General features: G+C 45.9%; 3 protein-coding genes across 3 annotated transcripts; all 3 read right to left on the reverse strand.

Annotated features, from left to right (window-relative positions):
* Window positions 1-5,621: 5,621 nt before the first annotated feature.
* Window positions 5,622-6,538, reverse strand: LOC147972679 (uncharacterized). The gene has a single exon (XM_087523479.1). It carries the CDS (start codon window positions 6,337-6,339, stop codon window positions 5,860-5,862), a length of 480 nt encoding a protein of 159 aa, XP_087379605.1. The 5' UTR covers window positions 6,340-6,538; the 3' UTR covers window positions 5,622-5,859.
* A 6,625-nt stretch (window positions 6,539-13,163) lies between these two features.
* LOC125556606 (uncharacterized) lies at window positions 13,164-13,992 on the reverse strand. The gene has a single exon (XM_048719301.2). It carries the CDS (start codon window positions 13,893-13,895, stop codon window positions 13,377-13,379), a length of 519 nt encoding a protein of 172 aa, XP_048575258.1. The 5' UTR covers window positions 13,896-13,992; the 3' UTR covers window positions 13,164-13,376.
* Window positions 13,993-21,560: 7,568 nt separating this feature from the next.
* Window positions 21,561-22,350, reverse strand: LOC147972680 (uncharacterized). Its single transcript, XM_087523481.1, has one exon. The coding sequence runs from the start codon at window positions 22,232-22,234 to the stop codon at window positions 21,755-21,757; it is 480 nt and encodes a 159-aa protein (XP_087379607.1). The 5' UTR covers window positions 22,235-22,350; the 3' UTR covers window positions 21,561-21,754.
* Window positions 22,351-23,886: the final 1,536 nt, after the last annotated feature.

Below are 23,886 nucleotides of genomic sequence, written 5' to 3' on the forward strand. Positions count from 1 at the left end.
CAGCCACGAATTTGTCGGGTAGAACACACTTAAGGAGTTCAAGTTCCTTCACAATGCACTGTATCTCATGAGCTTGTTCAACCACAGAACGGTTATTCTCCATCTTGTAGTCATGAAAACTCTCCATGATGTACAGTTCACTGCCTGCATCTGTTGCACCGAATTTTGCATTCAGTGCATCCCACAGAATTTTTCCGTCGTTTATGTGCATGTACACATCACACAGACGGTCAGCAAGAACACTCAGAATGCATCCCACAAACATAGTATTGGCTTCCTGGAATTTTCTCCGATCTTCGTCGGTCATTCCCTCTGGAGCACCAACACTAGCGTGGAAAACTTTCAGAGCAGTAACCAGAGCGTGGTCTTCACCTGCCACCTCTTAAAGTGCACACCGGTAAACTTATCCGGCCTCAGTGCATCAGCGAATCCAGCCATAGTTAACTCAGGAAATTGCCTACAATTAGGTTTTTGGATTGTTGAAAAATTAGGCAAGTTCATGATTAATTCCAGTAAATAATTCATGACTAGAAGAGATACTAGCATGCAAAAATCTAGCAAACTAGAAGAACAGCAAGACATGCATAACAGCAGCAAACACGTAACAGTAGCTGTAGAAACAGACATGAACAGAGGATGTTGGACGTACTGATCGTTAGCTATTATGGGTGCGACAGTGTTGATGACGATGTTGGCGACGATCTGCTGCTGACGGCGATGAATACGACGATGAGTAGCACCGCCCGACTTGGACGGAAGACGACCCGTGATGACGAATTTGAGCAGTCGCGCACAGCGCTTCCCCAAAACCTAATTCGTCCTCTCCCGGTGCAGGATCGCGGAGACCTGCTCTCCCACGCGCCGATGCACGCCGGCGTTTGGGATGGAGTAGACTACGATGGCGGCGCAAGTTGTGAGATGAGGCAAAACCCTAGGTGTTTTTCGGTGTGTCTCTACTTACCGGACAAGAAATCAAAAACTTGTCTGCCAAGACATAAAAATAAAACGGCAAAAGGAAGCTGCGCTCCTGCAAGGAGACGGACCGGATTTCGGCGGACCATTCACGCGCATGTACGCCTCGCCTCGCCTCGCCTCGCCTCGCCTCGCCACGGCCCGGCCAGGCGAGCGAGCGCGCGCGTGTGGTTTTCCCTTTCTCTTCTCACACATCACTTAGAGTGGTAGAGAGAACCCACTATATAAAGAGGTCCAACTCTTCTTCAACTTCCAAGGTGGGACTAAACTTAGCACCACCACTTGCCATTTTACACATGGGCTTTGAGATTTCAGAAATTGCTATGGGCCTAGCCCATTAATTCTAACAGGGTCATCCTCCTTTTCTAAAAAAAAGTGGTTAAACCAGTGTGATTAGTTTGGGTGATGTGGATGGCTAACTAACATTGGAGCAAATTAGCTTGCAAGCTGGCTAAAGTGTACTAGTTACTCCTGTAGATGTGTGAACACAGATACATAAGAGTTTTATTCCTTAACTCCTGTATATGGGTAGACATATTGATTCGGACACTTGCTAGAACCGATGAGTTAACAGTTGAGTGTGACATGCCCCTTTTGCTGGGTTTTTGTTACTAGTCACATGCTAATTAAGCCAGGCTAGCTTAATTAGGACTGGGAGGGATTGTTCAGAAGGAGGACCTACTGCATGCCTTAGCTTAGTTTAGAGCATAGGCCACCAACAACAAACACTACACCATTGTCTTTGTGGACTCCATGCATGATAGTACTTGTCATTGTCACAACTTGACTCGTTGGCCACTACTAGTTGTATACCATCGTTGTCATAGCAGAATTATCAACTTTGCAAACAACATAAAAAATGAAGGGCGCGTCAGTTAGTTTGCGAGTGATTGAGTGAACGCGAGTTTTATCCTCTATTTTGGTATTTTTAACAAGTTTCCAACCCAGTGAGGGTAAGTTCTTCCTAGTGCTGCTGAATCTGAATACTCAGTTTTCTCTCTCTCTGTTTGCCATGCTGTTTGCCCCTTTTTCAGATAGACAGAGATATGTATGGTTTTGGAATTTGTGAGGAGGCTAAAAAATAATATGCTCTGCGTGAACCATTTGGTCTAGACAGGACGGGCCCCCCAAGATATCTCCTGGTGCCGCCTGCCGACTCCCGAGCATGGAAGAGAAATCAACGGACGGTTCGGCGAGCACATGCATGCGTACTGTTTGTTACTACAAGTCAGGTGAGGCGAGGAGTTTCCTCCGTAGTGTGCATGCATGCGTCGGTAAGCTAAGCTAGTTCATCACATGCATGCATCATCCATGCTTTGTCTGTTTACAAATCAAGTGACGTGCATGTGCCACAGTTGGACTGCCCCAGCACTTGCAAGTACTGCCAACTTGAGTGAGAGAGAAAGAGAGTAGAAGTTATAATTAGACCCGGTTTCACCAAACTTGGTTGTATGGTACCGGTTTTCCGCTCCGGTTTTTAGTAAAGTGATGATGATGCATACCGCGCTACTAGCGCTACTCTACACGGTTTTTTAGGAAGTTAAAGAGAGTTCGAACAAAAGGTGCCATGCTTATTAGAACTTTGTTTGGTCAAGCCCTAGCAAGCTTCACAAATGGTCTCAAGGAAACGAGTTAATTAGACCAAAACTTCTAAGAATGCATCGAAGGAATCGGACTCTTCATCGAGAGGGGGTTAAATACATAAGAATAGAAGTCATCACGCACATTATATGTGGTATTGTTTGGCCAAGCTCAGTTGGAATTCTAGTTGGCTCTAATTTTAGTGAGGCGAGAGTACACATAGTATATGTACAAGAGGAAGTTTAAAGAGAGTTCAGAGGAAATGCGCCATTCACATTCCACCATATTTTCTCAACATAGATGTCTCAAGGAAACAAACTAATTGAGCCGATTGTATATAGTTGGGTATTAATTATTGTGCTTTGCTACCTAGGTTTTCCTTTTCTATTTAAACCAAAAGGTCAGGCCTCTACATCAATTGATGCACACAATCATAACTTTCCTTGGTAGGTATATGCTAGTCGGAGGGGATTATTGAGTACATAGAGCGCTTAATTAGCCAAGTTAGTTAGTTTGGTTGATGCGGCTGCCTAATATTGGAGGAGATTGGCTAGCCACCGGAGTAACTAGCTAGCTAATCGGGCACTCCTACCACTCATAGATGTGTGAACATATACAGATGGCTAGATTTATGTTCCAGATCTTGCTGATACACTTAGAAATAAACTTGGGCTCTTCCCCTGAAGCGATGAGTTGAGCGTGCCATATCAATCGCCTTTCTTGTGTTTGTGTTAGTCACATGATTGTGTAGTTGTCTTCATCGCAGTATGATAGTACTTTTCATGATCACAATCAATTAACCACCACAAGCTAGATGTGTACCATTGCTGCCATAGCATAGCAACCTCTCAAACTACTTCAAGATAATGATCGATTTGTCATCAAAGCTTGCTTGAAAAGCCAATACTACTTCTGTTTCAGCAAAACATAAATAAAAACAGGTTTGCTAAAAGTCAGTCAATTAAGATTTAACCAAGTCTCAGTCGACCTTGCAGCATTTTGTCCCATTGTTTGCAACATTTCTTCTTACAAGTTGCATCATTCGCCTTGCTTGTTGTAACATGTCGTCCCTTGTCGGTTGTCGCACGTTATCTCACCAGTCGCAACATTCTCCGTTGACGGTTGTAGCATCCGTTGCTTGTAGTACCGTCGCAACATTTTTCATCGTCGTTTGCAGTATCCAGCCGTGCTAATCGTAGCACCACAGCTATGCTGACGTCACTCGACTGAGACTTGGTTAAGTCTCAGTCAAAAAAAGGTTAATCCAGGACATGTTGTCAATTTCCGAGGTAAATAAGTTAGATCCGTGCACAAAAAAAAGATCAGACAGGTTTTTATTCTAAATCATACATATAATTAAGTTAGGCAGATAGATTTGGGGTCTTGCTCAGAACAGAAGGGTTTGTTTGTGCCATATCGTTTTCATGTGATACTTTCTGTTAGTCACATGCTAACCAGGCAAAGCTTGATTAGGACTGGGAGGGGTTGTTCAGCAGGAGCTATACTGCCTGCCTTAGCTCATTTTGGAGCATGCATGGCCCACCAACACACACTACACCATTGTCTTCACAGATCTCAGAATATATTCATGATAGTACTTCTCAGGATGATTAATTAGCCAGTACTAGTCGTAAACGTACCATCACTGTCATAGCAGACCAACTTTGCAAATTAACCACATGGAAACGATCGACAAACGCCAATCAATCTTGCACGGAAATCCAAGGTTTGCCTCCAAAAAAGAAAACACCAATGTCGTAATTTATGGACTTTCATCTCTGTCATAGCCATTCGATCAAGCTTTAGAACCAACTTCTCATTCATTTAACGCTTGGCAAACTAAACTTCAACCTATATGCGTGCATGCATACATGCGGATCAAGTTAATCAAGTTAACCTTGTCATCGGCTATGATTTAGAAATGGTTATTTAACGGTCGCTTCCAGTCAAAAACTGCGAAGCCAAAACGATATGTTAGGTGACTATTAATGCCAAACGTAGAAGCTTTAGACTGACCATAGTGAGAGTAACTTCAAGAGTAATATCGGGTCAAACTCAGCAAATTTGTCTATATGACAATGAGGTAATGAGGAGAGAGGTAAATTGAATAACTTAGCTAGTTATTGCAACATCACATATCTCAAGACAATATGAGTCTATAACCTAACGAATAAATCTTTGCATGACATCACATATATGTTACTACCCACTATGAAGATAGTAATATAGCCTAGGGTAAGGTGTATGCTACCAGTGTAAGTTACTCTCCACTAGAAGAGCGGTATCTACTGATCTCCCAAGCATATAAATCTGGCACTCAAGTATTGGCTAGTTGGGCGTTGGATGACTAGACGTCTAGTCAGATCATGAGGGGTGTATCTGATCTGTGTAGCATCTAGCTAGGCTAGATGTTGTAATAGGCAGGGAGCAGTGACACGTCGTCAAAGCAATGTCTTTGCCGTTAGGGGTTAGCTGGTGAAAATGGCCGTTGTAAAACTTAGAGTCTGTTTGGTTGGAGACTAGTGTGGCCAAGCCAAAGTGTGGCTAGCCACACAAATATGGCAAGCTATACAAATGTGGCTGAGAAATTGGATATCAAACTTTGGCAAAAGTAGGCAAAAATTTTGTCTCTATAACAAGTGAGCCACATGGGGCAATAAAGTGTGTCAAGCCAAAGTGTGGCAAAAACCAAACACATGCCAACTAAACTGTGGCTGCCAAATTTTGCCTTGACAAACTGTGGCTGGGAACAAAATATCCCCTTAGCACGCAACTTCCAAGAAATAACTCTACGGACAAGAACTGGGCCTCACGTCAAAGTAACGACAGGAAGGTACACACTACACTAAATTACACAGGGCGACGTGCGGTGCTAAAGAAGCTACTTACTTCTATATGTGGTGTAGTAGCACTGGGCTGGAGTGTTAAAGTGATGTCTTTAACATGTAGATGTAGGAGTATATAGTACTAGCATTAGTTGTTTCTTAGATGGATCGATCGATTGATATGGTAAATTCAGAGGGCTTGTGTGATTTGTTATCCAGTAATCTAGTTAAGGTTACACATAATCCAAACTCCAAAGGGGGCATATTAATCGGAAATCCAGTAGTATATATAGATGGGTGAGCTGAAACAATCAACTGCATACTAGCTATAATCCGATTAATTAATCAATCGCCAGGTGCATGCATTCAACAACTAATTAAGCACCAGTACTACCTAGGGGTACTTGTTGTTTACAAGCTAGACGTATCCATTGTCCATGCACATTTGCATATGGAATCTAGTGCTGGCTCAACTAGCTCGTCAGAGCTTGAGCGACAGGTCCATCTCCGCCACCGCCTCCCCGCCGGCCGCTGCGGTGCCAGCCCGGCCCGTCCCCATGCCCATCAGTGGCGCCATCGTCGCGGAGTCCGGAGCAGCGGGCGAAGCAGAGTACCCCCGCAGCTCCCCGCCGCCGGCGTGGAGCAAGCTGTGGACGGCCGTGGAAGAGGAAGCAGTCCCGGTGGCGACGGTTTCGGAGGGGACGTCGCGGCTGCGCTTGGCAAGGGTGCGCTCGAGCTTGTGCGCGTTCTGGTGGCCGCCGAGCGCCTGGGAGCTCAAGAACTTGCGGTGACAGTAGTTGCACGAGAAAGCCTCCTTGCCTGCGTGGTCGAGGGCCACGGGAGTAGGCGCAGGGGACGCCGGGTGCCGGGCGCCGCGCTGGTGCGTGGCCGTGTCGAGACGCAGGTCCAGGCTCACGCCGTGGAGCAGCAGCTGGTGGCGCGCCTCTGCCTCTCTCTCCATGGTGGACGGCCGGAGCTAGCAAGGCCGCGTGTGTGTGGATCAGGAAGGAGGAAGGAGCAAGCAGTGGTCCGGGGGGGTGGTCTGAGCAAGCGATCGCGTTCGCGCTCGCCGGACGGATGGTATATAAACAGGAGGAGTGAGGCCGGTGGACCGGGCGGCTCTGTACATTGCAGCGTAGGCATGCATCAACCAGTTCCCACCGTACTGCAGTGCAGTGTACAGCTTCTTCTTCTTCTTCTTCTTCTTCTTCTCTCTCTCTCTCTCTCTATTTTCTTGGAAAAATATATACATGCATCAGAAGCAAACAAATACTCCTACTTACTATACACAACTGGATGTGAAAGAAGATCCAAATGCCATGAAAAAGAAAAGCGGCAGACAATAAAGAAGTGTCGCCTCTCCCTGGGTGACGCCAGGGGCCCCGAAACCCTAGCGCCGCCAGCACCCTCTAGCGCCTCCTCCTGCCGCCGGCGGCGGCGGCGTGGGCTGCGGTGGCGGCGGGCCCGGTGCCGAATGCATCTGGGCAGGTGGACGCTGTGGATCTCATCTAAGGCGGCAAGGGCGACTCCTCTCGTGCGATTCGAAGGCGGCGGCTGGGGCAGGGACCCCAGGCCGTGCGGCGGTGGCCGGAGCACCATCGCCGGCGGAGCGGCGGCCCTGAATGGACGGCGGCGGTGGCAGCGCCCCATCCGACGGGGTGGGCTGTTCTGGTCGGGATGGTGACTGCGGATCCAACGCCCTATTTGGATCCGTCGCGGGAAGGCCTTCTGCCGACCGGCGGCGCGTGGAGGGGCCGGTGAGGAGATGCCGGATCTCTGCTGCAATACCGACAGCGACGTACGTCTTCGTGGTGAGGTTCCGCTCGGTGCCAGCGAGCCGTGAGGTCGGGAAGACGTGGCTTCTGGTGAAAATCGCGCCTGACTGCGGTTTTGACGGACGATAACGGCGTCTCGAACGTCGTTCCCTTCTGAAGGCATCGTCCAGATGCAGAGATCGGGGTCTTCTTATTTTTTAATAAAAAAGAAGCGTCGTCTGCGTGTGTGCGTGCGTGCGTACCCTAGCTACGTGGTGCATCTGCCAATGGTCAACATATCTTGTCGGCTAATCATATGTTTGGCCGATATATACATGTTCACCATGCATCATGCATGTGCTAGTGCAAAGTGTGTACGTACGTACGTACGTGTTGCGTCTGAGTCATGAATGATGCTCTGCGAGAGATCAAAGGTGCATGCACACTTTGGGCTGAACATCAACTCAAGATGACATGTACGTCCTAGCTCGAGAAACTGCGGCTGGCCAAAAATGATGTATAGGGGAGATGGGATATCTGGGACGACGTGGGTGCATGGGCGGGGCACCTGCTTGCTGGTCCTCACGTAATCATCGACCAGTTCATCAGGGGCCCGGCCCAGTCCCGCGAGCTACCGCAGTAGCTACGTCCTGTCATTTTCACATATCTCGGGTGTACATTCACGGTTGATGTCACGACGTTTAGTTGTCGTCATCCATCCGCATCCTGCAAGCTCAATGGGTCACCATTGTATCCTCAGTCATATGCATTGTGCATGTCTGCAAATAAACTGAGGTGTACTACACTTGCACTGCTCCGCTTGGACGTATGTGATGCTAACTAACGTGATCCTCCCTTTGCTAAAGGAAGCGTGGGTGGTGTACTTTGACATTTTTATTTTTAGGAACTAAGAGCATTTTCAACAGGCGCACAAAAACTGCTCCGCGCGCTAAAATTCAGGTTTTTTGGACGCCGGACAGCTCCAGTAGAAGCTGTAAAATAGTGCACGCGCAAAAAAGATTGGGAACGTGCTAAAAAACGCTATCAAAAGCTTCAGAATTTGCATTGCGTGTTTTTGGGCACGCGTTTTTGGGCATCTGCTAAACCAATGCTGGGTCCACCACGCTAAAAATGCTACAGTGGCACGCTAAAACTATTTTAGCGCGCGAAACTTTTATGCGCCCGTTGAAGATGCTCTAAGTAGTACTCCTATAAAAGAAGAAAGTAAAAAAAGTTCCAGCAGAAGGCGCCTTGCTTGCTCATAGGAGCCCTATTTGGCTAAGCCCCGGCCCCACAAATGATCTTAGTTAAGGAGACAAATTGGTTAGTCAGGCCGAGGGTTCTATGAATATTCACATCAAAGGAGACTTTTCATCGAGAGGAAGTTAGAGAATTGGAATCGAAGTCGTAGAAAGGATCTACACCTTTAAAGCAACTACGTAAAGCATTATGTAAGAACTTAAAAGATAGTCCAAACAGAAGGCGACATGCACATCAAGTCCTATTTGATCAAGGCTCCACATCATAAGGAAACAAAGTAAGTATTTAACCGGTTATAATTGTCTATCAATTATAGAGAAGATCAGCTACGTCCATCGGAGAAGAATGACTATTGAGTATGCTAAGTGGTTTGATTAGTTTGGTTAATAAGATGGCCGTATGCATCACTCTGATGCAGAGGCCGGGGAGCTCCTCCTTTTCGAAAAAAAAGTGGTTTGATTAGTTTGGGTGACGCGGCTGCCTAGATAACATTGGAGCAAATTAGCAAGCTAGCTAGCGAAAGTGTACTAGCTACTCATAGAGATGTGTGAGCACAGATAGATAGAGTTTTATTCCGAAGCTCCTGCAAAAGGATAGACAGATATATTGGACACTTGTCGGGAACCAATGAGTGTGACATGTCGCTTTTGCTGGGTTTGTGTTAGTCACATGCTAAGCCAGGCTAGCTTAACTAGGACTGGGAGGGATTGTTCAGTAGGAGCTACTGCATGCCTTAGCTTAGTTTAGAGCATAGCCCACCAACACACACTACACCATTGTCTTCGTCAACTCCATGCATGATAGTACTTGTCAGTGTCACAATTAGCCACTACCACTTGTATACCATCGTTGTCATAGCAGAATTATCAACATCGCGAACCACATAAAAATAATGGGCGTATCAGTTAGTTTTCGAGAGAATTCGAGCATTTATCCTCTATTTGTTTTACACCAGCTAGCCAGCTTAACAAGTTTTCATCCGGATTACCCCATGGAGCGGAAGTTTTCCGAGTCGAACTTGCTAAACTTACGAGGCTGCAGGTCACGGAAATTAACTTATGGACAAAGGCTTTTATGTATTCCGTATAGGACTAAAGAGTCGGTCTCTCTCCACATGTGTATAGCTAGGCAGCTACCGGCTGGCAAAACAATGTTTTTTGTCATTATTAGGGGTTAGTAACTATACATCCGTTTCAGCGATAATTAATATGAGAGGGAGGGAGTGGTATTTTCTTGAAACAGATCAAGCAAAAAAAAAAACTTCCAAGAAACCGGATCTCACGTCGAAGTAATCAGCTGGCTAGCTAGAGAAGACACCCATGCAACAACTGCAAACATGCAAAAATGTATTTGTGGAAATACAACAAGAATTTGTAGAGGTCCATGAGAAAACACCTCCATTTAGTTGTGAGATTCAAAGAAAGATAGCACCCGAAAAAATGCGGCGATGAAAAAGGGAAAAGTATAGAAACTTTTCTTTTCTTGGTATCTCTCTCCGTTTGCCATGTTGTGTATATATAGAACAGAGCCACTTTTTTGTGTATATATAGAACATAGCCTTTTTGTGTGTGTGTGTTCAAGAAAATAGAACATAACCTTTTTTCAGATAGACAGAGATATGTATGGTTTTGTAATCTGTGAGGCGGCTAAATAATAAATATACTCTACGAAGCACCATTTGGTGAGACAGGACGGGGCCTCCAAGATATCTCCTGACGCCGCCTGCCGCCTGCCGATTGCCGAGCGTGGAAGAGAAATCAACGGACGGTTCGGCGAGCACATGCATGCGTACTGTTTGTTTACAGTCAAGTGAGCCGACGACGTTTCCTCCACATTGTGCATGCTTACGTCGGTGAGCTAGCTCATCACATGCATCATCCATCCATGCTTCTTTGTCTACAGGTCAAGTGAGGTGCATGCGCCACAGTTGGACTGCCCCACTACTTCAAGTACTGCTAACTAGACACACACACACACACACACACACACACACACACACACACACAGAGAGAGAGAGAGAGAGAGAGAGAGAGAGAGAGAGAGTCGAATACATGTAAAGAGAGTTCGAGCAGAAGTTATAATTAGACCCGGTTTCACCAAACTTGGTTGTATGGTGCCGGTTTTAGTGAAGCGATGATGCTTACGGCCCTACTAGCATGCTACATGTGATTTTTTAGGAAGTTAAAGAGGAGTTCGAACAAAAGGCGCCATGCTCATTAGAGCCTTGTTTGGTCAAGCCCTAGCAAGACTTACAAATGGTCTCAAGGAAACAAATGAATTAGACCAAAACTTCTAAGAATGTATGGAAGGAATCGGATTCTTCATCGAGAGGGGGTTAAATACATAAGAAAAGAAATCATGACACACATTATATGTGGTATTGTTTGGCCAAGATCGGTTGGATTTCTAGTTGGCTCTAATTTTAGTAAGGCGAGAGTACACATATTGTACATTGCAAACAATGCACCTTTAAGTGGAGTATATCATGTATATGTATAGAAGAAGTTTAAAGAGAGTACGGAGAAAATGTGACATGCACATTCCACCATATTTTGTCAATATAGACGTCTGAAAGAAACAAACTAATTGAGCCAATTATATTTTGTTGGGTATTAATTATTGTGCTTTGCTAGCTTGGTTTTGTTTTTCTACTTTAAAGAAAAGGTCAGGCCTCTGCATCAATCGATGCATACAACCATAACTTGCCTTGATATGTATATGCTAGTCGGAGGGAATTATTGAGTACATTGAGTGTTTAATTAGCCAAGTTAGTTAGTTTGGGTGATGCGGCCCCCTAATATTGGAGGAGATTGGCTAGCCACTGGAGAACTAGCTAGCTACTCCCTCCGTCCCATATTATAAGAATATTTTTGACACTAGTGTCCTTCATCCCATAATATAATAGCGATTTTGACACTACACTAGTATAAAAATACTCTTATATTATGGGATGGAGGGAGTAATTGGGTACTCCTACTACTCATAGATGTGTGGACATGGACAGATGGCTAGGTGTTTGTTCCAGATATTGCTGATAGACTTACTGAAAAACTCGGGCTCTTCCTCTGAAGCGATGAGTTGAGCGTGCCGTATCGCCTTTCTTGTGTCTGTGTTAGTCACATGCTAGCCATCTTAGGACTGAGATTGTTCAGCAGGAGGAGCTAGCAGTATATCTTAGCTTAGTTTAGAGCATGGCCCACCAAGAATACACATAACCGTATTGTTGTTTAGTTGTCTTCATCTCAGCATGATAGTACTTGTCATGATCACAATCAATTAGCCACCACAGGCAAGCTGTGTACCGCTGCTGTCATAGCATAGCAACTTCTTAAACTACTTGAAGATAATGATCGATTTGTCAGTAAAGCTTGCTTGAAAAGCCAATGCTACTTCCGCTTCGGCAATAAATAAATAAATAAACAATGCTAATCCTAAAAAAAGGCTAATCCGGAGAAGCGTCGTCAATTTCCAGAGGTAAATAAATTAGATTCCTGCAAAAAAAAGATAAATATGTCAGACAGGTTTTTATTCGAGATCATGCATATAATTAAGGCAGATGCAGATAGATTTGGGGTCTTGCTCAGAACAGAAGGGTTTGTGTGTGCCGTATCGTTTTCATGTGGTACTTTCTGTTAGTCACATGCTAACCAGGCAAATCTTGATTAGGACTGGGAGGGGTTGTTCAGCAGGAGCTATACTGCCTGCCTTAGCTCATTCTGGAGCATGGCCCACCAACACACACTACACCATTGTCTTCGCAGATCTCAGCATATATTCATGACAGTACTTCTCAGGATGATTAATTAGCCAGTACTAGTCGTGCACGTACCATCACTGTCATAGCAGACCAACTTTGCAAATTAACCACATGGAAACGATCGACAACTCAATCAATCTTGCTTGGAAATCCAATGTTTGCCTCCAAAGAAAAAACATCAATGTCATAATATATGTTCTTTCATCGCTGTCACAGCCATCTGATCAAGCTTTAGAGCTAAGATCTCATTCATTTCGCGCTTGGCAAACTAAACTCCGACCCCCTTTTTGCGAGAAAACTTCGACCTATACGCACGCAGATCAAATTAACCGTGTCATTGGCGGAGATTTGGAGATGGGACTCATTTCGCGTCCGCCGCCTGATCGAAAACGGCGAGACCGAAAAGATATGTTAGGTGATTAAGGCGAACAGTTTTCCTAAGTCTCAGATGTTATTCCTTTGATTTTGCATGAAAAATCATATTTTTTTTCAGTTTTCTACTTTTCTTCTTATACTATATTTATTTGACTGAGACCTAGCCACACCCGCGCTAAGGCAAAAGCTAGAAGCCTTGACGAGTTGGGTGTTTGGTGACTAAACATCTACTAGTCAGATCATGGGGGATATGTGTGTAGCAGCTAGGCTATATGTGGTGTAATTGGCAGGGGAGCAGTGACACGGCGGCAAAGCAATGTCTTTGCCGTTCGGGGTTAACTGGTGAGAAAATGGCCGTCGTTCGGCCAAGCAAGCAACTTCCAAGAAATAACCTGATGGACAAGAAGCGGACCTCACGTCAAAGTAACTGACATACACGTACACACTACACTACACAGGGTGCGGTGCTAAAGAAGCTACTTCTATAAATGTACACACATATATGTGGTGTAGTAGCACTGGGCTGGAGAATGTTCAAGTGATGTCTTTCACATGTACATAAAGTAGTACTACTTCCTTGTAAAGAAATATAAGAGCGTTTAGATCAGTAAAGTTTAAGGGAGAGTAGTAGCATATTAGTTGTTTCTTAGATAGATATAGATATATCCATTGATGTAAATGAGACCAACAAACCATGCTAATTCAGAGGGCTTTGTCTGATTTGTTATCCAGTGATCTAGTTAAGGTTACACATAATCCATGCTGGTACTGGTAGTACTACTTGCTGACAAGCTAGACATATCCATGCTGCACATATTGCCTCTGGAATCTAGTGCTGGCTCAACTAGCTCGTCAGAGCTTGAGCGACAGGTCCATCTCCGCCACCGCCTCCCCGCCGGCCGCTGCGGTGCTTCCAGTGCCAGCCCAGCCCATGCCCATGCTCATCAGTGGCGCCATCCTCGCGGAGTCCGGAGCAGGGGCCGAAGCAGAGTAACCCCAGAGCTCCCCGCCGCCGGCGTGGAGCCAGCGGGCGGCCGTGGAAGAGGAAGCAGTCGTGGTGGCGACGGTAATTTCGGAGGGGACGTCGCGGCTGCGCTTGGCGAGGGTGCGCTCCAGCTTGTGCGCGTTCTGGTGGCCGCCGAGCGCCTGCGAGCTCAAGAACTTGCGGTGGCAGTAGTTGCAGGCGAAGGCCTCCCTGCCGGCGTTTTCGAAGGCCGCGGGAGCAGCAGGGGGAGGGGATGCCGGACGCCGTGCGCCGCGCTGCCCCTGCTGGCGCTTGGCCGTGGCCGTGGCCGTTTCGAGGCGCAGGTCGAGGCTGATGCCCTGCAGCAGCAGCTGGTGCGATTGCGGCGGCTCGCCCTCCATCTCCATGGTCGATCGATGGCCGGAGTGTGTGTCGTCGGCGTGTGGAGGAGGAAGAAGAGATGGGGAGAGGAAGCGGTGGTGTTAGCGAGCGACCGCGCGCGGCGCGCCGGTATATAAAGAGGAGGAGGCACCAGTGGTCGAGCCCGGTGGGTGTGGGCCGAGCCGACAATGCTCCGACCGGCAGGGCCGGGCCGAGCCCGCGGATAAGGGACGTCCTGTCATTTCTGCGTATCTCAGATGTCCATCCACGGTCCATGTCACGACATTGTTGACGTATGTAGTCGATCTGCATCCAGCCAGCTTCATGCGTCCTCATCGATCGAGTCGATGCGACCGATGTCCCAGCTTTATTTTACAAGACATTTTGCACGATGTAATTGTTTTCCCTGTGCAACAAAGTGCGCCATGAAGGCTTTTGGTCGGAAAAGAAAGACTTCAAATGATTTTTCTTTTGCCTGGGAGATTTCAGTGATCTATATACACGTTCATGTGCATACGTAGTGCGCGCGATAATATCACGATGTATCTAAACGCCATATTCTTACATGGTTAAGCCTGGGTGACATGTCTGCTTAACATTGGAGGAAATTAGCTTGCAACTGGAGTAGCTAGCTCCCCCATACATGTGTGAACATACATGGATGGCTAGGCTTTTGTTCCAGATCTTGCAGATAGATGTGCCAGATAAATTTGGAGTTTCTTGCTCTGAAGGGATGAGTTGAGTGTGCCGCATAGCTTTTCTTTTGTTTGTGTTAGTCACATAATATGCTAGCCAGCTTAGGACTGGGGTTGTTTAGCAGGAGGAGCTGGCATTATATCTTAGCTTAGTTTAGATCATGGCCCATCAAGAATACACACACACCATACTATTGTTTAGTTGTGTTTATCTCAGCATGATGGTACTTTTTATGGTGACAATCAATTAGCCAACATAGGCTAGGTGTGTACCATCGCCGTCATGGCATGACAACTTTGGAAAGCCACTCGAAGATAATGATCCGTTTCTCGGTTAAGATTGCTTGGAAATCCAATGCTACCTGCAAACCAATCTCTGGTAGCTGCAAGCTCCTCATGTCTACAAATCAAGTGAGGTGTATCACACTTGCGCTGCTCCACTTGGACGTATGCAACGCTGGCTAACGTGATCATCTCTCTCTGTTTCGCGAATATGCAAAATTAGCGTATCTTTTCACTGATAGAAGAAGTTTAGATGAGAACAAAGGAAGGGCACATCACATGGTACAACGACAAGATGGCGTAAACATGGTGGACGGAGCAGAGAGACATGAGATGCTCGACCCAAATATAAGCTACAACACATCAGTAAACCACCCTAGCCAAGACAAACAACCCGAAGCAAAATGCTGTCCCAAATCTCAAAATATAGCACAAGGCGCACCACGAACAATCAAGATGTGCTGACGCTCGCCGAAGCCCTCCACTGCGGCCCCCATAGCTAGGCCCTCCTCCCGACTCGTGCGCGTAGCCAGATAGGGAGGCACCGCCACTCGACAGGGAGGAGCGCCCGCCGCCTCGAACCTTGTCCTTAAGACATGGAGCCCTATTGATTATTTGGAAACAAATTAAGTAATTTACCTGGTTATAATTTTCCATCAGTTATTGAGAAGGTTAATTATGCTAATCATAAAAAATTGACTGTTGAGTACATTAAGTGCTTAAACCAGTTTGATTATTTTGGGTGACGTGGATGCCTAACTAACAATGGAGCAAATTAGCTTGCAAGCTGGTTAAAGTGCACTAGCTGCTCCTATAGATGTGTGAACACAGATAGATAAAGTTTTAATAAAAAATACGGGGAAGATAGATAGGGTTTTATTCCGTAGCTCCTGCATATGGATAGACATATTGATTTGGGCACTTGCTAGAACCGAAGAGTTAACAGTTGAGTGTGACATGTCGCTTTTGCTTGGGTTTTGTTAGTCACAGGCTAGCTTAATTAGGATTGGGATGGATTGTTCAGCAGAGGAGCTACTGCATGCCTTAGCTTAGTTTAGAGCATAGCCCACCATCACACGCTACACCATTGTTTCGTCGACCACATGCATGATAGTACTTGTCATTGCCACAACTTAACTGATTAGCCACTACTAGCTGTATACCATCGTTGTCATAGCAGAATTATCAGCTTTGCAAACCACATTAAAATTATAGACATGTCAGTTAAATTTCCTTGGAAGTACACCCGCATTGGATGACAAAACAGTATGGACTACACGGTCTAGACGTATACAGGCAGTTATAGAGTCAGCGTTGGAGATGCCGTAAGAAAACAAACAGAAAACATGTATTGCCAAGACAAATGCTATAATCCCCCAATCCATAACTGTAGCGCTACTCTTAACTAGGCAAGGTGAAAGACAAAGGCTCTTATATGTAAAAAACTCGTACCCAATAACAGTGATCTGGCACTCATGCGTTATGTGCTTATGCTGAGTTGGGTGAGGTCGGTTGGACGTCTAGTCAATGGTATCTTTTTTTTTTGAGGATTCTAGTCAATGGTACTCCCTTCGTCCGGAAATACTTGTCCTAGAAATGGTTGTATCTAGACTTATTTTAGTTATAGATATATCCATTTTCAACCATTTTGAATTAAGACAAGTATTTCCGGACGGAGGGAGTATCTGAGTATAGCATAGAGAGGCAGCTACTGCAACTGGGCGGCAAAGCAATGTTTTTGCCGTTAGGGGTTAAAGTAAGTAGCTAGCTATGGACCAAAAGTTCTCTCTTGCAGCAGATCAAGCAACCTCCAAGAAACCAGGCTAGCTAGCTAGAGAAGACGTGACCAGGCAAAAGAGGGAAATGTTACTCGGGCACATAGTGGTGCTACACGTTTCACCTTGTCAAAAAATGCACAAATGTATTGGTGGAAATACACCAATAATATGTAGAGGTTCAAGAGAAAACGACTCCATTTGATTGCGAGATACTAAAAGAAAAGCTAGCACCCGAAAAATGCGGCGATGAAGAAAAGAAAACTAAACAGAGAGCTTATCTTTTCTCGGCAAAAATCAGTGCTGCGGAATGCTCAGATTTCTCTCTCGGTTTGCCGCATGCTGTGGAGTATATATATGCAACATTGCCTGTTCTAGATAGGCAGATATATGTATGGTTCTGGAATCTGAGAGGCGACTAGAAAACAAAAATATTCCAGGAAGAACCACTTGGCCTAGACAGGGCGGAGCCTCCCAGATATCTCCTGACGCCGAGCGTGAAAGAGAAACCAACGGACGGTTCGGCAGCGACAAGGTACGTGTTTCCCTCCGTACTTGTGCATGAATGCAGCGTCGGTGAGCTAGCTCATCACATGCATGCATCATCCATGTTTGTCTGTTTACAAGTCAGGTGACGTGCATCATGAACCACACTTGCACTGCCCCACAACTTGCAGCTATTGCTAACTTGATCTTCTCTCTCTATATCTGCTAGAGGAGCTGCATGCCAGGAAGTACTTTCAACTGCAGGAATCTGTTGTTTTTTCCTTCACGATTTCTACCTTTAGGAGTTCTTTTACCGTAGGTGCGTTTATGCTCACTGATTCAATTTGTATGCTCTACCAGCATCCACCTCCATATCCCTTTTTCAAAGAACTGTCTTTTTTATCTATCGGGAGGGAGTAAAGAGCGTTTGAAAATAAGTCATAACTAGACTGGGTTTCGCCAACTTGGTTGTATGGTACGGGTTTTCCGGTCATTGCAGTCCGCGTCATCAGGCTTGGGATGCTCCGGGGGAAACCCTAGATCTGAGTCTTTCGGATCGGACGATGATGGCGTTTTATCACTTTCCCTTCTGGGGGCATCGTTTTGGAGTAAGTGATGGCTAGGGGGATGGTGGAGCGGTACTTCATCTCACACATTGATGGCGGCGGATGCGCGGAGATGTACTCGTGCAGGAGGATGTAGCTGTTTGGCGTCATGGTGACGTCGATGGCAGAGTGGCCAGACAAGGTAGATGCCTCAATATGATCTGAATACGGACCTGTGGAAAATGGCGGCGACGACACACGAGTGCGTCTGACCGGATTGTGCCCCAGACCCGATATGTGGCTCGGCTGGGGTTTCCGGCTTTTGATGTTAAGCTTAGGTGAGTGGTTTGGATAGTGGCCTAGCTAGCATCCCTTCATCATATGGATAGGAGTAGCGGCATATGTTGCCAAGATGGTGGATTCAGATATATTGTTTGTAATACTTTGTAAGGTCCTTAAGAATAATCAATAAAATGACCATATGCATCTCCCAGATGCAGAGACCGGGGATTATCCTTCTTTTCTAAAAAAAAAACGTGCTACTCGCACGCTGCAAGGGATCTTTTCCTTTGGAACTACTACACTGTCAAAAAAGTCTTGTATTTTAACACGGAGGGAGTATAAAAGAGGAAGTTAAAGAGAGTCCGAACAAAAGGCGCCATGCTCATTGCAACCCTGCTTGTCAAGCCCGAGCAGGCTTGAAATTAGGCCAAAACTTCTAAGAATGTATGTTAGGAATCGGAGTTTTCATCGAGAGGGAGTTAAACGGAGTTCGTATAGACGTCATGATCCACGTTATATGGAGTATTGTTTGGCCAAACTCGGTTGCAATTCTAGTTGGCTCTAATTTTAGTTAGCTGTATAGTACACTGTCAGCAATGCACCCTGAAGTGGAGTATATGTATAAAAAGAAATTAAAGAGAGTTCAGACAGAAGGCGCAAGCACATTACACCATATTTTGTCAACGTAGACATCTGAAAGAAGCAAACTAACAGAGGCGGTTATATATATAGTTTTGAAATTAATTGGTGTGCTTTAGTAGCAATGATTTCTTTTTTAAAGGACAAGTCCAACGATTATACGTCCACCCCAGCATCAGCATACGCCCACATCCACGTTCTTTTCCCTTCACGATTTCGACCTTTAGAAGTTCTTTTACGGTAGGTGCGTTTATGGTCACTAATTCAATTTGTATGCTTTTTTTGTATTTACCTCGATTATTTCCAGCATCCACCTCTGTATGCCTTTTTCAAAGAATTGTTTTTCTATCAACGGGAAGTAAAGAGAGTTGGAAAACAAGTCGTAACTTGAGCAGTTTCGCCAAACTTGGTTGCATGGTACCGGTTTTCCGCTCCAGCTTTAGTAAAGTGATGATGCATATGTGCTACTAGCACGCTACAAGGGATCTTTTTCTTAGGAACTATAAAAGAGGAGGTTAAAGAGAGCTCAAACAAAAGGCGACATGCTTATTATATCCCTGTTTGTCAAGCCCCAGCAAGCTTCACAAATGATCTTAAGGAAACAAATTAATTAGGCCGAAACTTCTAAGAATGTATGGAAGGGATGGGACTTTTCTTGGAGAGAGAGAGAGTTAAGCGGAGTTCGTATAGAAGTCGTGACCCACATTATGTGTGGTATTGTTTGGCCAAACTTGGTTGCAATTCTAGTTGGCTCTAATTTTAGTCAGGTGGGATTATGTATATAGTACACTGTCAGCAACGCACCCTGAAAGTGGAGCGTATAGTACATTATAAAAAGAAATTAAAGAGAATTTTGACAGAAGGCGCCATGCACATTACGCCATATTACGTCAGCATAGACGTCTCAAACAAAGAAACTAATTGAGCCAATTATATATAGTTGGGCGCTCATTGTCGTGCTTTAGTAGCTGCCATTTCATTTTTCAAGGACAAAGTTGGGCCTCTGCATCAATTGATGCACACATCCATAACTTGCCTTGGTAGGTATATGCTAATTGGAGGAAATTATTGAGTACATTGAGTGCTAAATTAGCTAGGTTAGTTAGTTTGGGTGATGTGACTACCTAACATTGGAGGAGATTAGCTAGGCAGCAGAGTAACTAGCTAGCTAATTGGGTAGTCCTACTACTCATAGATGTGTAGATAGATGTACAGATAATTTGGACTCTTCCTCTACAGCGATGAGTTGAGTGTACCATATTGCCTTTCTTGTGTTTCTTAGTCACATGGCATCTTAGCTTAGTTCAGAGCACCACTCATTAGTTGCCTTCATCTCAGCATGATCATGAGCACAATCAGTTAGTTGGCTAGTTGTGAACTATCACCGTCGTAGCATATCAACTTTGCAAACTACTTGCAGAAAATGATCGATATGCCAGTTAGCTTCTTGGAAATAAAATGCTAATCTGGGGTAGTCCATTCCCGTACATACGGGTGACGTAGAAATGATTATTTCTTTTCGTGGAGAAGAAGCTAAATAGAGCTCCTGCCCTAATTTCTGCCAAGTGGGGCATACGGTACATCACTGTCAACACACCAAAAGGGAAATTATTTGAAGAAACTACTACGTACTCCCTCCGCTCCTGAATATAAGTCTTTCTAGAGATTTCAATACGAACAACATACGGATGTATATGGACCTATTTTAGAGTGTAGATTCACTCATTTTACTCCATATATAGTCCTTATTAGATTCTCTAAAAAGACTTATATTCAGGAACGGAGGGAGTATATGAGAAGACGTTTTTTTTGTGGGAATATATGAGAAGTTAAGGAGGGTTCAAACAAAAGGCGCCATGCCATCATGCGTACATGCTAGCTAATTCTCGTAGATATGTGAAACATATAGATGGGTTTTTATTGAAGACCATGCATGCATATATAGGACAGATATATGGATATGGGTTTTTATTCGACACCATAAATATACTCGGATCACTCGAAATTAATAGGAGGGTTTGAGTGTGCCATGTCGCTTTAATTTGGTGCCTTAATCTGTGTTAGTGCGATCACATGCTAGCCAGCTAGGTAGCTTGATTAGGACTAGGAGGGGTTGTTCAGCAGGAGGAGCTACTGCTTCCCCTTAGCTCATTTTGGAGCATGGCCCGCCAATACAGTGCACCATTGTCTTCGTTGATCTCGGCATACATGATGGTACTCATCATGACGATCAGAACTGATTAATTTAGCCAGTGCTAGTCGTGTAGTGTACGTACCATCGTTGTCATAGCAGACCAACTTTTGCAAACCACGTGAAAACGGTTGACAACTCAGTTAACCTTGCCTCCAAAAGACACAGTAACTTGTGGTTTTCTATCGCTCCAGGCATATGCGTACATGTGTGGATCACATATGTGCCACTCAAGTATTGACGAGTTGGGTATTGGGTGAGAAAACGTCTAGTCACATCATGGTGGATATCTGATCTGTGTAGTAGAGTAGCGAGGCTAGGTGCGGTGACACGGCGGCAAAGCAATGATGTCTTTGCCGTTAGGGCTAACTAGGGTGAGAAAATGGCTGTGGTTCATCCGAGCAAGCAACTTCCAAGAAATGACACCCGATCGATGGGCAAGAACCGGACCTCACGTCAAAGCAAGGGGATCTATCTAGGAGATGCACCCAACGACAGACACGTACTCACTCACTAGCTACTGGTGCAGTGGTAACTGGTAAGTAAGCTGCTTATATGTATGCATGTACACACATGCTGGAGTGGTAATATTTTACTTTACTTTGCGAGAGAAGTGTACACATACATATGCTTGATCATTCACTATATACCGGATTGGTTGTTTCTTTGTATCTTATTACATGGATAGATTGATTGATACAAATGAGACAAACCAACCATGCATGTGCATGTAACATATATATAGCTTGTGTGATCTGTTATATATCCAGTCTAATTAAGGTTAAACATAATAACATACTCAAAGGGATGTGTATTATAAGTAGATCGATAAGCTGAAGCAATCGATTGCATGTAATCAGAATAATTAATTAACTAATCGCCAGGTGCATGCAACAATGAATTGAGCACCACTTGTTGAAACGCTAGCTAGCCAGGCGCATGCATGCATCCGTGCACATAGATATTGCCTCTGGAATGTACTGCTCAGACTCAGAGCTTGAGCGACAGGTCCATCTCCGGCACCGCCTCCCCGGTGGCTGCTGTGGTGCTACCAGCCCAGCCCATGCCCATCAGGGGCGCCATCGTCGTGGAATCCGGGGCAGCGGCCGAAGCAGAGTACGCCCAGAGCTCCCCGCCGCCGGCGTGGGGCCAGTGAGAGGAAGGCGTGGCAGTTTGAGCTGCCGTGGCGGCGGTGGAGGAGGCGTCGCGGCTGCGCTTGGCGAGGGTGCGCTCGAGCTTGTGGGCGTTCTGGTGGCCGCCGAGCGCCTGCGAGCTGAGGAACTTGCGGTGGCAGTAGTTGCAGGAGAAGGCCTCCTTGCCGGCCTGGTCGAAGGCCACGGGAGTAGGCGCAGGGGACGCCGGGCGCCGGGCGCCGCGCAGCTGGTGCGTGGCCGTGGCCGTGTCGAGGCGCAGGTCCAGGCTGACGCCGTGCAGGAGCAGCTGGTGCGACTGCGGCGCCTCGCCCTCCATGGTCGATGGCCGGAGCAAGCAAGTGGGTGGAAGGTACTGCGCGCGCACGGGCGTGTGGTTGTGGAGGAAGAAGATGAAGAGGCAGAGGGAGTGGCGCGGGGAAGGAAGCGGTGGTGTGAGCTAGCGAGCGAGCGACCGCGCGCGGCGCGGCGGTATATAAAGAGGAGGAGTGGTGGAGCACCGTGGATCGAGCCGGGCCGAGCCCGCGAACCAGCTCTAATTTCCTTTTGTTGTTTTTGCGTGGCCTTGAATTAATCGCCTGACAAATCCGAATATATGCCATGAAAAAAGAAATAGACGCTAGACCACAGAGTGCATACTGGCATGCATGGAGAGGGAGGAGGAAGCGGCCGGTGGACTAAAGTACTGCATGAAATGAAAACGAAATACTCCTACTAATCACCCGGCCGGACGGTATCTCCATCGATAGATGCACGCATGCATGCGACAAATGAAGCTAACACACATTGGACTCAACATGCAGCGTGGTACGTACTGTGCTCAGCTGCGGGTATGCATGCAGGTGGTCAACACGTGCGTGCAACTGTAGATATATCTCATATCTGCACCAGGCTTTGGCCTGATGCAGTGTCAGTACCACTGCGGTGACGACGGAGGAAGTGAGTGAGCAAACCGGCCGAGCTCGTCGGCGCTGGCGTAATCGCCCACCACCTCACTTCACCAGGGCCTACGTACTCGCGTCCTGTCATCTCTGCGTATCTCATATGTCTGCCACGACGACTTTAAGTTGACGTAGTCCATCTGCGTCCTGCTGCCAGCTTCCTTCGTCATCATCGATCGATCCAGTCGGTCCATGTGCTATACTGGATTCCAATTTCCAACGATCGTATACTGCAAAGACAGATGTATTGTCCTACTACCTCTCTATCAAAATATAAGATGTTTTTATAGTTTAAGCAGATGATTTCTCGGTTCGGTTTTAACACGAGTTATCAGTCAGTCAATCTTCAAGTGTCTTTCTCTAATCAATAAAAGCGGGTTTTTCCTCCGGTTCCGTTCAATTGATTGAAACCAAACATCGTTCGAAGCTCCCAGGCACACCCCCAAGGTACCAAGCTAAGATAGAGTAAACAGATCAGCCGAATCGGCTGTTATGACAAGAACACTTCCCATATTGCAAGTTCTTTAGAATGAAACTAATAACAAAGGGAGCACACGGGTTTATATGGCTCGGCCTTGCTGGAACCAAAACTGTATCGGAGATCAGTATCTGACACCGCTCTTCATCACCCACGACGTTGATCCAGCAAGAGCAGACACCGATTGAGCCTGTCGCAAAGCACCTTCCATTGATGGATGTACACACTTAGCTTGGACAGAATGCATTTGGCGCTTCTCCAAACCCGCCCCTGGAAACATATATAGTTCATTACGCAAATTCGGTAAGCTCCATAAGAAGGCAACACAAACCAAGATAAAAACAACATCATTCTTTGGGTGGTTGCCATAGAGCAACAACCTTGGATAAAGACCAAATAATGTCAATATCAAAACATTCAGACGCAAAAGTCCAAACAATTTTACCAACCACATAGTCAAAAAATAAATAAAATAAGGGTTGAATCAATTCTATCTCCAAACAGAACAAGCAGGATGGATCACCAACAGGCTTGCACTTGGCAAGACTGTCT

The sequence above is a fragment of the Triticum urartu genome, chromosome 5A (assembly GCF_056163025.1).
Source record: "Triticum urartu cultivar PI428250 chromosome 5A, HENAU_Tu73, whole genome shotgun sequence".
In the NCBI taxonomy this organism is placed as follows: domain Eukaryota; kingdom Viridiplantae; phylum Streptophyta; class Magnoliopsida; order Poales; family Poaceae; genus Triticum; species Triticum urartu.